This window comes from Festucalex cinctus, chromosome 2 (assembly GCF_051991245.1).
Source record: "Festucalex cinctus isolate MCC-2025b chromosome 2, RoL_Fcin_1.0, whole genome shotgun sequence".
NCBI classification, from domain to species: Eukaryota; Metazoa; Chordata; class Actinopteri; order Syngnathiformes; family Syngnathidae; genus Festucalex; species Festucalex cinctus.
In genome coordinates, this window is record NC_135412.1 from 28,050,337 (window position 1) to 28,069,303 (window position 18,967).

Here is an 18,967-nt window from a genome sequence, read left to right on the forward strand (position 1 = left end):
AGGAAAATAGTGGAAAAAAATAATAGCAACCAGTCTGTAATTTGTCCTTATGTGTCCTGCTATTGACTGGAAACCAGTATATTGTTTTGTCATATGTGCAATGACAGACTGATGACCAGTCGATTGTTTGTCTATATGTGACCAGTGATGGACACTATTGATATGCGGATGTATCAGTACTGGATTGTGTGACCTGCAGTTGTTGCGCATGCAGGATTGTGTCGTGAAGGTGTGGAAGGTGTACAGAGGACATCGCCATGGAGATTTGAAATGGCAGGCAACACTAATTACTGCTCACATACACACACAGAAATATTGGTCTCATTTCAAACCTGAATCCACAAAGCAGCAATAAATTGGTTTCCTCTCAATTAATTTAATAATGTCATGAAATGAAATTAAAGGACGGCTAATCTGTTTTCTTTCCGACATGCAGCGGTATAATTAAGGCAAGTCTCCGTATGTGTGTGTGTGCGTACACACACTTCAGTACAATACAATACAAAGAATGCAATGGAGACGAATGGCATTCGCCGTTTGCAGAGCGCAGGGAGAGAAACGTGTGGCTTTTGTGTTGTGCTGCTGCTGATCGAGTTTCGAATAGAAGCTGAGACCGCGTTAACATGCTGCATGCACAGTTACCAGGGTTTTTTTTATTTTTACTTCAGTTTATTTAATCATCTATCTATCTATCTATCTATCTATCTATCTATCTATCTATCTATCTATCTATCTATCTATCTATCTATCATCTGCATTATCTATTTATCTTTCCAACTATCCATTCATCAAATCATCTATCCATCATCTATCCGTCATCTATCCAACTATATATATATCTATATCTATATATCTATATATATATATATATATATATATATATATATATATATATATATCTATATATATATATATATATATATATATATATATATATATATATATATATATATATATATATATATATATATATATATATATATATATATATATATACATCCAACTATCCATCCAACCATCCACCCATCCATCATCCATCCGACTATCAACCCATCCATCCATCCATCCATCCATCCCTCCATCCACCAACCCATCCATCCAATTTGAAAAATGCTACAGTATATAAACTAATTTATTTGTAATATGACAGTAGGGTTATTATAGTTTTGCAATTTTTCATTTTAGTTTTTATTTTGATTTGAGTTTTGTTTTTTTAAATGTAGTTAGTTTTAATTAGTTTTCAGGGTGGTTCTGATAGTTTTTTTTTAATTAGTTTTAGTTCTTTAATAAATGCTTAGTTTTAGGTTAGTTAGTGTCAGTGTTAGTTTTAGATTTATTTATTTATTTTAAATGTGTATTACTTGTGCGCAACATTTAAAAAACACCATGGTCGCGGCATCATTTTACCAGTTTATATCAAAATAAATTTTATTTGAACTGAATCAAATGCCATTATTTAGCATATGTCGCGGGCCACTAAAAAATGGACGGCAGGCCGCAAATGGCCCCCGGGCCGTAGTTTGGACACCCCTGTCTTGGGCCATCCCAGCTTTCCCTTGCCTTCTGGGATCCATTTCAGGGCTATCAAGGCATTTCGCATCCATCCAGAAATTATCTTAACCAAGTCCGTCCATCCATCCATCCATCCATCCATCCATCCATCCATCCATCCATCCATCCATCCATCCATCCATCCATCCATGCATCCATCCAAGATAGATTAAGGACATTAACTCATTATACGTCTGACCACATAACTTTATCCAGCGCTTGCGTTCATCTGTGTCTATTTTGGTTTTTGGAAAGTGAACAAAAAAAAAAAAATCCAAACTAAATGCACTATGTGTCATGGTGCACCTCTGTCTCTCGCTGGCCTGTGATTGGCCTGTCGGAACTTCATTACTTGAATGTAGTACATAGCATGATGAGGATCATGTTAATACTATATCTAAATTATGATAGAAAGCAGCTGCTCCCAGAGAGGTATCTGGGAGTTTTGCATCCTTTTGACTGAGCTGATTCTTCAAATCAGATGAGCTCAGGAGGACGAGGAGGATGAGGAGGAGGAACGTGAGAGGAAGAGAACTGTCAACCTTGATTACGCTCCTTTATTGTTTTCCCCTCTTTTCACGGCTTTGTGCTCTTCTTCCCTTTTGACGGTTGTCATGACGATAGGGAACACAGTTTCCATGGTGAGGGGCTTAGCCCGAGCCGCGGCGCCGTTCGCTGTGTCGGTGTGACGCCGCATGTGAAAAAAGGACTGTTGACTTCTTGTGGAATATTTTATTTTTTATTTTTTTTAACCTTATGGATTCTTCAGCTGTTCTCAGACCGTGATAACAACATCCATCTATACATTTTAAAGCATTAAAATAGCATACATGGACAAACAATGGACTGGTTTCCAGTCATTGTTATGTCACATGTTAAAAAAAAGAAATAATTGACAGGTTCCCAGTCAATCTCAGGACACACATAGACGGTCAAAACACTGGTCGCCTATTGGTTGCCAATTGATATCAATATTAATAACATAAAAGATGGTTTTATATTTATGCCTAAGTATTTGCCAATGTCAATCAAAAGTGAGCTGTACACAGTATTTCTAAGAGCTATTAGAAGGATGACTCTTCATGTCTAACTTTACGGCTTCTGTTACATTCGTTCAAGCAGCTTGTGGTTTATTGAAGGTGCAAGTTAGGGATAACTTTCCCACCAACGAAATACTGCTCCACTTTAATCTGTAATCAAACACTTGTTTAATACCAGCTGGGCACACAACATCGACATAGTTTACAACAGGCTGCAAGCATCCTGCCAGAGTACTTCACCATGAGTTCAAAAGCCTGCTAACCACAATAACTGCAACAAAAATCAAAAAAGGAAAGAAATCAATGGGGCTCTGTGAGTGGTAATGGAGATGTAACGATTTGTGAAGAGCACAGGAATTATTCCTCACTGGACGTTTAACCTAAAGCGAGCACCCACCACCATCACCACCCCCACCACAAAAGCATCATATGCTCTGTAGCAGGCTAATGGACGCCACTCTCTTCGCGCGTGCGCGCGCGCGTGTGTGTGTGTGTGTGCATGTCCCCTTATTCCATGATGGATTTAGCATCGGCATTTAGCACTACCCTTCTATTGTGTGGGGGCGTGGGGGGGTTCCTGTTATAGGGAGTAGGGACATTTGTCTATCTATCTATCTATCTATCTATCTATCTATCTATCTATCTATCTATCTATCTATCTATCTATCTATCTATCTGTCTGTCTGTCTGTCTGTCTGTCTGTCTGTCTGTGTTTTATCGGACAAAAGGAGAAGAAATGACAAGGTCTTCATTCTGGAATCATTTGGAAAGTATGCACATCTGGATTATGGGATGTGGAATTTTGCCTGATGCACTTGCATGTTTTCCAAAGCCCATTTGTAATGGTACAAATGGAAAAATACAGATCAAAAATGAAAGAAGCACTTTGAATAAAATGCAGTTGACGCACAAATTGCTAAATGTTTTCTGTAATTATGCTTCAATGAGTCATCACACTGCTCTTATCCTGCATTTTTTCCCTCTTGTTTGTAAAACAAGCTAAACCATACCTACATATGTATATGGCTGTACTAAATGCTAACACTGTCATTTACTATTAATTATGTTTCATTCCAGAATTGGGGAAAAAAAATGTAGTTTTGCAACTAACAACTAACTTACAACTAACGTGGAAAGTGGCCAAAGCTTTCAAGTGAGCCTTGACTACCTGAAAGCCTCTGCTGAGGCTGCCGTTTAGCGAAGTCTTATTAGCGAGCCCCAAGATGGCCTTCTGATGAGAGAGAGAGAGAGAGAGAGAGAGAGAGAGAGAGAGAGAGAGAGAGAGAGAGAGAGAGAGAGAGAGAGAGAGAGAGTTCAGCCATTACGAGTCAGCCGGCAGATAAACCGACCATTAGCATGTACATTTTCCTCTGCCTCTGAAGTCCCTGAAATAGTGCCTCGTCCATTTGGATGCTCACTTCCTGACACGTTGAAAGGAATCAATTAAAAATGGATAATAGACGTGAACAGCTCATAAATATTAATCACCTCCATTTGGCTTCTGTCAAGAACTCCTCTTGATCTGCAGAAAACACGAAAAACTGGACCTTCTCTTCACCGTAACTCTTGCACAGTCCATCAGAATGAAGAGTGACGGCAGTTAGGTAATGGCTACCGTAACTGGTGCTTCTGTAGCTATAAAACCAAATACAGTGGTATGAGCTCTGTATGTTGACAGTGAACTCAACGCACATCACAACAAGTAATAATTTGGCAGCTAACTTAATGCTAGCATTGATGTCACAGCGTTGTACGTAACCTTTTAAGGAATTAATGTTTGAGCACAAATTGTGCATCAACATATTTACAGACAATATAACAATACTCACAAGCATATATTCTTTATCCTCTGTGAAAAATGACTGATATTACTGCAGATTATTGAGCCACGTACAGTATTTGAGTGACACTTCATTTGTCTGAAAAACTGTTTCATTCTTGATTTTTTTTAAATTATGGGATTATTAGAGCCTGACATATGGATTTTTTTAGGCCAGTTGTAGCATTTGGCAGAATAAAATTCCCATAACTGATTAATAGACAGAAGGGATGTAACGATACGATATTATCACGAAATGGCGGTCACAATATGATAATTATTACGATATTGTGGGGTCGACGATACAAAAAACGGTCACAATATTGTTTAAAAAAAAAAAAAAAAGAGCTCATACATACTAAAAAAAGAAAAAAACACACACAAATGACTGTGCTTTTGTACATTACAACAATGCATATAAAAACCTACAATCTCCAATAACACATAATATTGTGGCACTTACTTGCTAATACAAGAACACATTGAGTTCCTCCACATATTGACCTGCTTCACAAGCGTTCCCCTTCTTCTGACCATTAGCGTGGATTTTAAACATAGAAGGGCCAAAACATGCCTTGTGAAAATTAAACTGCAATAAAAAAATAAATAAATAGCCACCAGAGTGTGCTATAACTAGGGCTGAGAATCTTTGACTGTCTCACGATTCGATTCAATTACGATTTTTGGGTCTCCGATTCGACTCAGAATCGATTTTCGATTCTCGATTCTCGATTCAAACGATTTTCGATTCAAAATTATTTGATTGACAAATTATTTCTGCTTCAATTTACAGATATGCACAACATTGTCATGATGTACTCCAGTCTGCTTTTCAAGACAAAATGACAAATCGATTTTTGGATATTAATATCGATTCGATTCGATTAATAAATGAGAATCTCGATTCTTTTATGAATCGATTTTTTGGCACACCCCTAGCTATAACTGCACAAATGGAAAAATCAACCTAACTTTTAATAGATGTGCTGCTTTTAATATTGTGACATGACGACGATGATATTGTGGCAGTTTTAATATCGTAATGTCACGATATTGCCTTTATTGTTACATTACATCCCTGGAATAGACACATTTTATTTGCACTCGGAAAGATGATTTTACGCGGGTATTTTGACTTACAAGCATGCTTACAGAATGAATGTATCGCTAACTTTGATAGATGATTCCAACTCAAGCACTGAGTGATGCTTCCAACACATTGCATTTTATGTGGCTTCAACATGCCGGAAAACTCACCAAACCCACTCAGAACGACTTGTAAGTCACATCCTTATTTTAATGAGGAATGTATTACATTGTGAAAGTAACTTGCACAACCTTGATAATGAAGTCCAGTCACAATAATGTAGACGTAGGGGAAGACTCCATGACTGCTTCTTGCGCTGGAGCTGTCGTTATGTTACCTCAGTTCCATGGGTGCAATCATCTTTGGACTGGAGCCATTAAACTGCTAATGCATTAATAATGAGACCCCCGCCCGCCAACACCCACTCACCCATTGCCATCCCAACCACATTTTACCACAGGTGGGTGGGAAATCAGTCAGGCGCCAAGCCAACGCTGTTCGTCAAGGAATGATGTACTGTCCTACCTTCAGCCGCTCTATCAAGACCACGTTCTTGTTAAATATTTAATACGGCCTCCTAAATGCAGCACAATCCACTAACCACTGTGATCCCATACTTGCACCTTTTGGATAACTTTAAAAGCGTTTTGACATAAATTATACAGTGCAATATGATATTACAGTTATGTTTGGACTACAAATATATTGCAATTATTATGTCTGTATATCCCCACAAGTCAGAGGTTGTCAGGGCGAGAAGTTGTTCACCACACCAGTTACAGTTTCATGAAATTAATGCATAAAACCTTGCCCTTTCTCATATAGATGAAAAATCAATTCCCGTATTTCAACCATTTAGACGCAGCCGCCTGACATCAAGACAAAAATACAGAATAGGCTACACTACAAATATTGTGTTTTACAACCATTCTGAACCATATTCCTGATTTTATATGTGACATGAATGAAAAATAGTGTGAAGGCGATTTTGCGAGCGGCACCGCTCATTCATATTGAATGAGCTCAGTCTCATTCATTTGACTGCCTCAGCAAGTCACCAGCTCGTGGTCATTACTCTCCACCGCCCCAAGCCCCCCATAGCCGCCACCCCTGAGGTGGTGCTGAACCAGGCTGTGGCTGGAGACTTCTCATTCAACCGAATGGGACAGGCAAGTGGTGTACGCGCTTGTAAATATGTTTACCCCAAGCGTCATTATTTCATCCATGAGTAGATTGGAAATTGCAAATGGTTAAGTATTGTTGGAAAATACAAAAATACAGTACTGATATGTACTGTATTTTTATGACTTGGAGACGACAATGTCTGTCTTTGTCTGTTTCACTGACTTTAAATGGAAACGGTCGTGTGCAGTTCATTGCCACATCATTTAATTAAGAAATGCCGAAATCTGTCAGCCAATCAGAACAGTGATGTCGGTCAGCCTGCGTTTTAGAACCGCCTCAGAGGAGGTTGATTCCGAAAAATGGTTCCACTGTAACCCTGCAAAGTCTTAAGGGGTGGTGACCAGCCAATCAACGAACATTTACAATCTAGAGAAATCCAAACTGCTGGCCAGTCATTGACAGAAAAATCTCTGGCATTCAGTAGAAGAGCATTTAATTGTCCTGCCTCGCACTCAGTCACTGGCACAGGTTAGATGAACAAAGACACATGAGGAGTCACATAGTAAAAACTTTCAGACCAATTAAGTGAAATTGGAGACAAGTGATGATCTCTCATGGCACAGTAATGTGCTGCAGCACAAAGCTTATGAAGTCTTTCCACCAGAGGCTTCTCAAGGAAAGGAAATGTGAGGCCTGTCACACTTTGTGAGGGATAACAGCATTCTATTTCCAGGTCACGAGCCTGATTAGTGAGATCGATGCAACCAAGGGTGCTGCTGCTCTCAAGGCTGGTGGAGAGTGTTGGGGTAGTCAGCGTTTGTGACAGTCTGAAGTGAAGTGACATAAGTCACGTGCCTCTCATTTGTATGACTGTCACAAAAAAAAAGAAGAAAAAAAAATTCTATTATGGATGTTTTGATCATTTTAGTCTTGATTGTGGTGCTCAAATGATGAAAATGACCCAAATGTCTGACAGGACATGAAGTGGGAGACATGACAAATTTGTGAAACTAAACGCAAACAGAAGTGTGGAAATGCAAACATCATATTGGAGAATGAGACGCGGTGCAGCTGCTCTCATCCCTCCATCTGCTCGTGGGTGTGGCTTCAAACATTTGAAATTGTTTTTTTTTTTTTCACTTTGCGTCATCTCAATAACTGAAAAATGCGACAGCATTTTATACTGTCATTGTACCGACTAACCGTCTTCCCACAGCTTTGCCCAACAACACATGATTGAAACCCTAATTCGAAACCCTAAGCCTGGTTTGAAACCCTAACTAGAAAGTATTTGTATGTCTTTGCTCACCCAGGCACACCGACAGATCTGGCTGGCTCAGTCTCCCATGACTGACTTCCCGGAAACTGCAAAGCCTCCCGGTGGTTCCGGGCCAGCTTTTAACCCCAGTATGGTTTGAAACCCAAATGTGAAACTCTAATCTTACTTTAAAACTCTTGTTTGAGACCCAAGCCTGGTTTGAAACCCTAATTTGAGACCCCAAGCCTTGTTTGAAACCCTAACTTGAAACCCTATTCCTAGTTTAAAACTCCTATTTAAACCCTAGCCTTGTTTTGAAACCCTACTTACACTAAACCTGGTTTTAAACACACAGTTGAAACCCTAATCCTGTATTAAACACTAATTTCAAACCCTAACCCTGGTTTGAAACCATAATTTGAAACCCTAACCCCGGTTTGAAACCCCAATTTAAAACTGCCCTTATTTGAAACCCTAATTTGAAACCACAATCCGGTTTTGAAACACTAATTCTAAAACCTTAGACTCGTTTGAAACCCTAATTTCAAATCCCAGCCCTAGTTTGAAGCCCTAATTTGAAACCTTTACCCTAGTTTGGTGCTTCATATTGTATCGAATTAAACATTTATTGTGTTCAAATACATTCCAATGTACTTAAGCTTGCTTGCCAATGTGCTGTGCTATGTGTTGTGTCTATTTTATTGCATTACTGTTTTTATTTGTATTGATTTTTTTTTTTAAATATTTATTGTGTAATGTATTTTTTACAGTAAGATAACCCCCCAGTGGGATCAGTAAAAATGTGTCATGTTCAGTTGCATTGCCTTGCACTGTGTTAACTTGCCTTACAGTAACATTATTACTTTACAGTATTCTACTTTATCTAAAGGTTTTGATATCATGCAGACAGAAATTATTTCCCGCACTGATAAATTGTCACGAATAATAACGAGTGGTCCCGTCCTGGCTGTCTGTCGGGTCGCAGGACCATCTGCAAAGGCTGACGGCAGCTGAGAGAGCCGCGTGAGAATACGACTGATGTCTCTCTGCCCCCGCGCCGCCGTTGCCAGGAAAATCAGGCTGGACGTGTGAAAAAATGTCCACCGGTCTTTTCCTGGATCAGATGGCTGAGTTTTGGCAAAATGGGAAGCTGGCTCTTGGAAAAATACTTTCAAAAAAAATATGCAGGTGGGATTCCCATTCAGTCTTGTTGCTTGTGGGGAAGCGGGACAAACGCAGAGCAGAGGAAGAAAGAGAATCATGAAGTGTGACCATTTTGAATTGCAACCCTAACCTTTGCATACACAACCTGCAGCTCACGTCGCTGTCATCCAATATCAATTAAAGCAAGTGGACACATTGATTTGAGGACAGCCTAGAGGAATGGAACATCGGATTCAATCCACTCCTCAGCAGAAGTGAGATTGCAAAAGCCGTGTACCTGATAATGAGACAAGGTTCAGTTCAGTCTTGTCAGTGCTGACCTTGTGTAAATACACACCCATGCCCATATCCCAGCTGTCGACAGGCCATAATAAGTCAATTATTGCTTTTGATCCCTTTGTTATGTTGAAGGTCAAATTGACCCATTAAAAAAATCAATTTACAGCATCAAACTTCTTCTGCCTGGTTAAATAAGTCGACTCAACATGGTTGATAATGGAGTTACTCCAATATAAACAATTTTTTTTTTTTTTTTGATGAACTGCAGGAGGATTTATAGCATTTAATAAAAGGTGGTAGCCTCCATATGGCCATAAGATGACCAACCGGGAAGTTGCAAGCTTTCGTTGTGAGAGGAGTACTGCAAGAACTTGAAAGGAGAATGCAATAAAGGGAATTGGATTATTTACAGATTCATTAGATTCACCTCATTTATTATTCTATTAATTGCAATGATTTCCTCTTTGAATTTGGCGATGTTCCAACCTTGAGGAAGACAAGGTCACATAAACAAGAGTATGATTGTTATGGCAATTATAGCTTTGAGGGAAATTGTTTTGACGACACAAGTGTGTGATTGTTATGTCATAAATACCTTGGAGAGAAATTGTGACTATGCAAGTATGTGATTGTTATGCACATATGACTTTGTGAGAGACTGTTTTGATTACACAAGTGTGTGATTGTTTTGCACACCTTTCCAAGTAACAGTTTTGATTATTAGAGCATGTGATTGTTGTGGCACACATAGTTTGGGTGGAATTAATTTAATTACAAGATGCGTTTGATTGCTATGCACACATATATTTGCAAGCAACTATTTTGACAACACAAACGTGTGATTGTTATGGCGCAAAGCTTTGCAAGCAATTGCTTTGACTAAATTGACTACACGAGTGTGTTATGCCATACATGTTCGCTTTATGATTCACATAGATGTAAATGAAAGATGTAGAAGACAATGGGAGTGCCACTGTTCATTTGCGATTTGATAAATGGTTGCCAAATGTGTATCTAATTTTGGCCAAAGGCCTGGTGGCATCTGGTTTCCGTTTCCTTTTACTAATGCCACCACATTCAGCCTATAATGTTTTTGTTTTTTTTAAAGATGACCAAAGCAATATGTAATATTAAACCTTAAACTCTTGTCTAACAGTTTCATAACCATTTTTAATGGCACACTGGCAGGTAGTACGGAGAGAATGACATCACTCCTGTTGCCATGGTGACCTGAGCTCGAATACTTTTGTGCTCTGTATTAATGGTGGACCAGCCGGGACACCTACTTGCTGTTCGGATTTTTCACACTTTTACGTATTTGTTATAAAATAAACACTAAAATGTCAAATACTGTTTCATTTCCATAAATGTTTTTTGGACTAAAGACCAAATATTTGTACATACGGGAGTGAAAAGAGAATTGGGATTTCAAACATTGGAAATGATATAAAAATAAAGGTATTGAAGTGCATTATAATTAAAAAAAAAAAACATGACTATATTTCATAAAATAACTAAAAAGGTCATTAAATTAATATAGTTGATATGACATTATATTTTAAAAATCATTTAATCAATAAAAAAATAATATAGAAAAAACATCTTACATTAAATTTAAAAAATACAACATAATACATTTTTGAAATCATAAAAAAAATGACATAAAAGTAATGAAACAAACATTATTAAATCAATTGAAAACACCCCAAAATAAAAAAAAAAATCAGCCATAAAATGGAATGCTTGTAAAGCAAACATCTTTACATGGTCACATTCACAAATATTGTTCTGACTGCTGAAACATGAACACGACAAAAGAAAGACCACAACAATAACTTCTTAATCAAAGCGATCCTTTTATTTTTCATCTTCAGTTGCTCCCGCCAAAAAGAGGAGAAAATCTAAACCATCTATGTCACTGATAGTTTCTTATTGTTGCCAGTGTGAAACACAAACACGTTGATCGCTTACACACCACGAGTGTACATCCCGTGATGAACACACGACACTTCAACAGCACAAAAACCTACACAAATTTGACACACTGTACTGAGCACACACACGCACGCACACGCGCACACGCACACAGACTCAGACAGGCAGCGAAGCGACAGTAAATAAGCTACTGTACATCAAAAAAAATAGTTGAAAATATACAATTATTATTTACAGCTCAAGTATACACTGATACGCATTGATCGGAATGTACATCGAGATTTACAGCTTAAATACAATAAATAGGAGAACTATGCTTTGCTCACATCAAGACTGAACTGTCCAGTCGATTCATTTTCACTTTTGCTAAGAGCCGCACCACAAGCACAGAGAAACCCCACTATTTGTGGGGATTCGGGACTGAGCCCTGCTGCGATTAGTGAAGACAATAATAATTCCACAACACTTTGTTGCTGCTTCACAAACAGTAAAACTACCAATTACTACTTTCCAACCAGCCATTTTATGACCTTTTAGGATCTCTACTGAAATCTTGCATCTCGTTGCTGTTCGTGGACAGCCGGTGGCTATTGTTAGCTGCTCCTTCGCTAGCATGTGGCCTTGGAAGGAGCAGGAGTCGGGACTTTTTGGTGGAATTCCAGAAAGAACACAAAAATATGCGGAGAGGTCAGTAGTTGAACGTGAATGGTAAAAGGATTCACCCGACTGACTTATTGTTGTCGAACAAGCAACTATGAGCCCATAGCTAGCCCCGGTAGCTTAGCGGCACAGCTAGCAAAGATGGGGCCTCACATTAGGTGCCTAAAGTTAGCGTGTTGGTTAAAAGGCTGGCAGATAGCATAGTTTCTTTTACAATAAAGTACGTTGTGCACTTTGGAGGAGAAAAAGGGGATGCGTTTAGATTTTTGAGAGATTCAAATGATAATGTTAGCTTTATCCAAAGCCTGCCTTACAGTTTGAAAAAAATACATACTGTATCATATGTCACCAAATTCAGTGGCATGCCACCAGTAAAGTGTCAGACTTTCAGTTCACTCTGTCCTTTGATGATGTGGCTTAGCGAAAGCTCAACTGAAACTATGGCTCAAAACGCAATTGATCACAAACAACACAACAGACAAGACGAACAAACCCTGGAGTTAGAACTGTACTCATAAGTATGGACAAAAGTATTGAGACAGGTCCATATTCAAACAATCATTCAATCAAGTGTGGACACTGTTGCCTTTTCCGCTATATAATATGCCACAAGTGGAAACTGTACAAAATAGTCGTAAAATACTCGAATTTGGTGGATACAAGTATTTAAGCAGATATGTATCGGGGATCTGTTTAACATTTGTTCTTTTTTTTTCGTCTTTTTTTTCCCTTTTTCAATTGGCAATCAAAAGCCAAAAAAATAATAGGTGTCTCTATTATTTTTTATCTGAGCCATAAATCATCTACGTATTCGTTTTTTGATTTTTCAACACCAATTAAAATGGAAAGAACGAATGATAGGCAGATCATTGTGCCGAGCAGACCAATGATAGCATTTTAGTGCCGTCAGTGTGCTTTCAGCTTTGTTCCTCGGGCCAAGACGAACAGCTGACGTGATCTATATATTTCTTTACCTAATTCAATCTGACTGGCTGGTTGGCCGTTTGGTCGGTCATATTTTTAGCTCACCGGCTGCTGGAGCTCATCGCTCGGCAGCCAGACTTCAGCTGCTGCTTTGTGCTTCCACAAATGTGCTTTACTAAAATGTGCTAGTTCTCGAGCCATAAAGAAGACAAGATGACGTCATGTTCAACTTTTACTTATAGAGGTCAATCTCAAAGTTTGATACCTCTCTAGTGGTTTGTAAAATCATCGCCTAATTGCAGGTCAGTTGCATTTCATGTTTAAGTTCAATGCATTCGCATTTAATCTATACAAACGGTTTATTTTTAAAAATGAATTATGGTAAAAATTTGATTTCATTTTTATGTGCATTACAATTTAATTGTAAACGTTTTTCTAATATTTAAATGCACTATTCATGCTAAAACTGTGCATAATTTTAAGTGACTTAAAATAATATTGAATATATTTTTCACAATAAAACCTTTGCTTATTTTTTAAGGAACACTTAGGCCAACCACACTACGTTATTTTAATGTTGGATGTACTTGACTATGACTTAGCCAACTAGGCCAAAACCGGACATTTTAAAGTGGCAGACACCACACACAAGTTCTATCATGTTGGCCAATTAATAAACAACTGCAGTGTTAGCACATATTAGGATTCACTAACAGTGTTAACTTTGAATAGTGATGAAGTTCTGCCTTCACTAGTGAAAATACAAATAAAGAATTTATAGCAACAGACGCTGAGCAGCTTGAGGATGAATATCTTAGTTGCAGTGCTCTCCAGGTGTGAGCAGTGTCTCAGTTGCATGACACAGGGCCACCCTCTCAAAACAGTCTAATTTCAGCAAGACAAAAAAGTAGGAGTGTAAACTATGCAATAGTTGTTGATAATTGGGGTGTTTGACAAAAGCGTGTCATAGACTTGACAGTAAGACACAAGAGAAAGTTTTTAAAATTGTAAAAAAATAATATACATACTATGTCTCCTAGGCTTGTTGTGACACTAATTTACTGTACAGAGCAGCATTACTGCAACTTTCATTTCTATTGTGCAAGGTAGCAATTATCACAACTAACTATAATAGCATTATTTGACATTTAAAGTGGACAAAACAGGAAAAAATGCATGTAACAAGTGTCTCTTAAATTTGCAAACGGACCTCTATGTTATATGAGGGGGAAAAAAACGGACCTGCAAAATTGACAAACATGAATTGAGTCGTTAGACGGAAAAGTGAAGTATATCATCATGATCCTCATCAGAAGGAGCGAGCGTAAGGCAAGCAGGAATCTGATCACTCTCAAACTTTGCAACTCGGGAGAGGCCTCAACGGCGAGGCTGCTTTGCTGGCCAGCAGTGACATCTAGTGGTTACAACTGTGTATTGTAACAAGCAGTACATGCATTCATGTCCAAAATATTGGACACTATTGTACTCCCAAAAACTTCTAATTATTTAGTTTTCACATGAAATTTAAGTTTGAACCTACAATGCACTCAAAACTTTACAGATCGACTTTTGAATGCACATGCAACTTTCCAATCGTTCCGTATCTTTAGCACAACTTCTGCTCTCTCAGACAGATGACTGGCAAAAGTTCACAACAGGGGTGATAGACTGGAAGAGTCACAGAAAGGCATACAAGCGGATATCCTTACAATTGTATAATAATAATAATAATAATAATAATAATAATAATAATAATAATAATAATAATAATAATAGTGCTTGTGAGAGTGTGGATGGTTGTTTGTCTCTGTGTGCCCTGTGATTGGCTGGCAACCAGTCCAGGGTGTCCCCCGCCTACTGCCCAGAGCCAGCTGAGATAGGCTCCAGCACCCCCCACGACCCTTCGGAGGATAAGCGGTCAAGAAAATGGATGGATAATAATAATAATAATAATAATAATAATAATAATAATAATAATAATAATAATAATAATAAGCTTGCCAAATTGTGCTGTACTGAAGTAGTATTTGAATTGTTGATTTTGTGCATTCAAAAGCTCAGGGATAATTAAATTAAGTTCACCTGTAAAAAGTCACAAACCAAAACTGAAAACTAATTATCTCGACCCTTTTGTGAGTATTCTAATCTACTGTAATTCTTTCTATTCTTCCTATTCTATACATCAAATCTTAATCAAATCATCAAATCACCTTAGCCAGCCTTCTTCCACCTTCATAAATAATAATAATAATAAATCTAACTCATTGATTCACTGAATCTGCCGCCAAGACTTGAAACAATTCCCTATTTACTTCTGGTGTGGACAACTCCAATCAAGTCCTGGACAAAGACTACATCACCCCCAGTCTCAAGCAGCTTCACAGGCTCCCCAGGAAGTTCTGTCCCTTCAAAATTCTAATAATTAATAGTAAATAGAATCTAGAGGTTTCACAGGTGTAGATGCTTTACAAAAGGTTCTTGTGGCGTTTAAGAAGGTTCTGGTAGTCCACTACAAGGAAGTAAATGTGTGCTTTGAGAAGGTTGTACCTGTCTGGGTGTTTTACAAAATGTTCTAGAGGTTATAAAATAGATTCTGATTGTCCGTAAAAGGTTGTGAATGTAGCTATGAACAAAGTTCTAGAGGTCCTAAAAGTCTAGATCTTATATAGAAGGTTTTAGTGGTGATCAAAAAGGTCCTGGTACTCTACTAAAAGGAAGTCAACGTGGGGCTCTAATAAGGTTCTAGAGGCTCTAAAAGTCTATAATTACTATGGAAGGTTCTAGTGCTGATCAAGGAGGTTCTGTTTTTTTTTTTTTTTTTTTTTTTTTTTTACAAGACTGTGAAGTCCAGATTCTTCTTCTGGATCACTTTCTGTACTAAAATCTGTGACATGACACAAAAAAATCATTTGAAACTTGCTGTAAACATCTAAGCTATAATAATAATAATAATAATAATTATTATTATTATTATTATTATTATCAACATCAAGATGTCAGTATTGCTGAATGGTTCAACTAAACAGCAAAGCGTCTCATGTATTGCTGAGCAAAGAGGTGTGCAGGTGGCAACACACTTCTGATGTTCACGGTATCTAAGGTGCGTTGCCAAAGCGGCGCCCTAGGCAACACGGCTCCATTTTTCTATTTTTACACGACGAGGGTTCACTGGGGCTTCTCTCACACAAAAGACTAAAGTCACACCTCTAATTCCCCCACCGAGCCATTCAAACACAAACCTTCGCGTTTCATGAAATGGATGGGAGGCGCTCATCAACTGTATAGTGTTGTAAAAGAAAAATGTGACTGTTTTAAAGGGGACTTGTGATGGAAAATTCCATTTTGAATGACTTGTATACAAATATTTGTGCGTTAGAGTACCTGCATTTAATCTATTTTTTGTCAGCTTGTTTTATGGTTTGCTGTGCTGTTCTTAATATTTTGGTAAACTTCATGAAGATAAGCGAGGACGGTCAAAATATTACTGGTATTTTTTGTTAGGAATTTAAAAAATGTTGCAGGAAAATAATCTAGTACATTGGTAGCGCAACATAACACTTTAACAATAGCAAGTTAACAATAGCATAGAATTATTTAATTTATAATACACATGGCCTATCTTAGAGCAGACAAATGTAAAAAAAATGATAATAATCTCACACTTTATTGTAATAATTACACTGAAGGTTGTTTGGACAGATTCTCATCCAGCAGTTGGTTTATAATTCCGTCACTCACCTTTTAACTGGGAGCACATTGTCAAATGTGAAAACGTTATCACTCTGCCTTACTCCTTTCCTACACTGCTCGGTGCTGGAAGGTCTAGAACCTGGGGTGTCCAAATGCTTTCATTTGAGGGCCACATACAGAAAATGAGAAGGACGCAAGGGCCACATAATGTTAGGAAGAGAAATTGTGTTTAGTCTTAAAAATTGTACAAATAATTTATTTGTGCTTTTGCATATTTAGAAAAATGCTACAGTATATAAACCAATTTATTTGTAATATGGCAGTAGGGTTTATAGTTTTGGAATTTTTCATTTCAGTTAGTTTTTATTAGTTTTGAGAGTGGTTCTGTTAGTTCTTATTAGTTTAGTTCTATAAAAAAAAGAGCTTAGTTTTAGTTTAGTTTGTTAGTTTCAGTATTAGTATTAGTTTTTTGTGTGTGTGTGTGTGTTTTTTTTTTATGTGTATTGCTTGTGCGCAATATTTAAAAAACACCATTGGCGCAACGTCACCTGAAGGTGCTTTTCTATTGGCTGCTGCTAGATGACGTCACTTCTGTGTGACATACTTTCAAACGTCATTTTTCCGGTTTATATCAAAATAAATCTACTAAAAATCACATTTAAAATCATCCTCAAAGGCTCATGCATTCAATTAATTACCAAAGACTAAAACGAAGGTCATGTTTGCTATAATTATTGTTAGTTTCAGTTAGTTTTGTAAAGATAAAATGTAGTTTCAGTTAGTCTTCGTTTTTTAAAAAGCATTTTTGTTTTTATTTTATTTCGGTAACAATATTGTTTTTTGAATTTTAGTTTCAGTTTTTTCATTAATTTTAGTTAACTAAAATAACCTTTAATGGCACCTGTTTTTCGATATCCTCCCTTCTTACTTTGACCGTCTCCAAACATTTTTGTTTTGTTTATTTTATTTGAACTGAGTCAAATGCCATTTTTAGCATATGTCGCGGGCCACTGAAAAATAGACGGCGGGCCACAAATGGCCCCCAGGCCGTAGTTTGGACACCACAGGTCTAGAATGACCTTGTAAAACCCGTTTTTATTCCTTGGCATTTCACACAACATGTTTTATGTTTTTAAATTATGTTGTGTTTAAATGTCTGATGTATTATGCTCATTTTTTTATTTATGTACCTCAGCTGCGGTTGTTTTTAAATTGGGCCTAGAAAGTGATTCAAATGTTACCATGCACAGCATAAAATATGTCCAAGAAAAAACAAAACAAAGTAAACTCTATCTCTAAATGATCAAGTGTCGGACCGCCGTTCTGTGCTATGCCGTTATTGGCCAGTCTGTTTCAATAATCTTTTAAATCTAAAAGATTGTGACTAAGATTGTGCTCTTTTCCACATTATTGTTAGGTATTACTATTGGTTCTGGCCCTGTTGGACCACATACAAGTATTGATATTGATATGATGTTATTCTGCTGATGAATGAAATATTAATAGTTGTAAGCGTGTGCATCCTTTTCATCATTTTAGGGGTCCCCAACACAATCCCCCAAAACTCAGTAGCTTCACCTGGGAAAAAAATAACACCAGTTTCACCTACGGACACAAAATTGAGTGACGTAGCATAAAGCCTGAATGACCCGTACCCGGAACTGAACAGGAAGGCGGCCATTTTGCTTTGAAGCAACCTTTTTGAGCAGATTCCAAGGCTTGTAGTTTGACAAACTCCTCCCAGGTTAATTGAACCCAACTGAAACAAATTGGAGACACTAAATTGCCAACATTTTTGGCCCAAGACCAACTAAGCGAAATCAAAGTTTGATGATCATTCGGAGGATTTGCCTTGACAAGGGATCCCTTCATTCACTTCTTATTTGTATTGAAAACGTAAAATGAACACTGGACATACCTGGACCTGATCCACCAGAAGTGTAATGGCGGGATGAAAACAACAACACAAAAACAGACCCGCAAGTAGCTCGGCGCATTATAGCTCCGACTCGGGCGAGCCGATGTTCTGGTAGCCCGTCTTGGTGCTGGTGCCGTAGTTGGTGTTGGTCATCTCCTGCGTTCCGCCGGGGCCCAGGTAGGCGCGGGGCGAGGGAGCGGGCGAGGGCGCCTGGGGAGTCTTCCCAAGGATGAAGCGCTGCTCATCCTGCTCCTCCAGGTTGGACACGTCCTTCATCATGCCTTTGCGGTAGGAAACGGACAGCTTGTTGGAACCGTCCGACAGCAGGTTGAAGTGACGGGCTACGAAGACCACGGGCAGGGGCAACATGGCCACCACGATGAGGGAGTAGGCCATGGCCGAAGCCCAGGGAGGGTAGCTGTGGAAACGCTCGGAGCCCTTAACAGGTGGAGAAAAAAACAGATGAGGTGGTGAGCAAGAGAAAAAGGAAGTCGCATGTCAATTTACATTTCACTTC

At 38.2% G+C, this 18,967-nt stretch overlaps 1 protein-coding gene across 1 annotated transcript in view; it reads right to left on the bottom strand.

The window, feature by feature from the left end:
* Positions 1-11,166: 11,166 nt before the first annotated feature.
* The window catches only part of slc6a17 (solute carrier family 6 member 17), a 29,915-nt gene continuing 22,114 nt past the window's right edge, over positions 11,167-18,967 (bottom strand). Inside the window, exon 12 of the mRNA XM_077514181.1 lies at positions 11,167-18,888. Coding sequence (XP_077370307.1) covers positions 18,529-18,888 — 360 coding nt within the window. The 3' untranslated portion in view covers positions 11,167-18,528. The remainder of the gene's footprint in view (positions 18,889-18,967) is intronic.